General features: G+C 40.6%; 1 protein-coding gene across 1 annotated transcript in view; it reads left to right on the plus strand.

Annotated features, from left to right (window-relative positions):
- Positions 1-340, plus strand: part of LOC119581807 (AMP deaminase 2-like) — a gene marked incomplete in the record, with an annotated part of 169,661 nt that overhangs the window by 60,115 nt on the left and 109,206 nt on the right. Inside the window, 1 exon segment of the mRNA XM_037929940.1 lies at positions 160-186. Coding sequence (XP_037785868.1) covers positions 160-186 — 27 coding nt within the window.

Below are 340 nucleotides of genomic sequence, written 5' to 3' on the forward strand. Positions count from 1 at the left end.
CGCATCTATAGGTGGTTACTCGCATATCACTATGGAAGATAATTATCCTCAGTTATAAAAGCCCACGCAGTGTGTTCGCATTGAAGGGAATGTTCATCGCATGGCAGGTGTTATTATTTGCGGATAAGTTTGTCATATTGTTTCCACCTTTCTTTGCAGTACCTCCTTGACAACTTGATCACCAATGTAAGTCAAACTTTAATGTTGTCTGTAGTTTCATTCTTACCAGTATTAAAAATGTACCCTCTCTTTGTCTGGCAGTAGCTTGCAACCAGCCAATGGATGTATTCAGTGTGTGAAATGAGTCGGTGGTTTATGGCTCATGCAATGTGGAACACGA

The sequence above is a fragment of the Penaeus monodon genome, chromosome 15 (assembly GCF_015228065.2).
Source record: "Penaeus monodon isolate SGIC_2016 chromosome 15, NSTDA_Pmon_1, whole genome shotgun sequence".
Lineage (NCBI taxonomy): Eukaryota > Metazoa > Arthropoda > Malacostraca > Decapoda > Penaeidae > Penaeus > Penaeus monodon.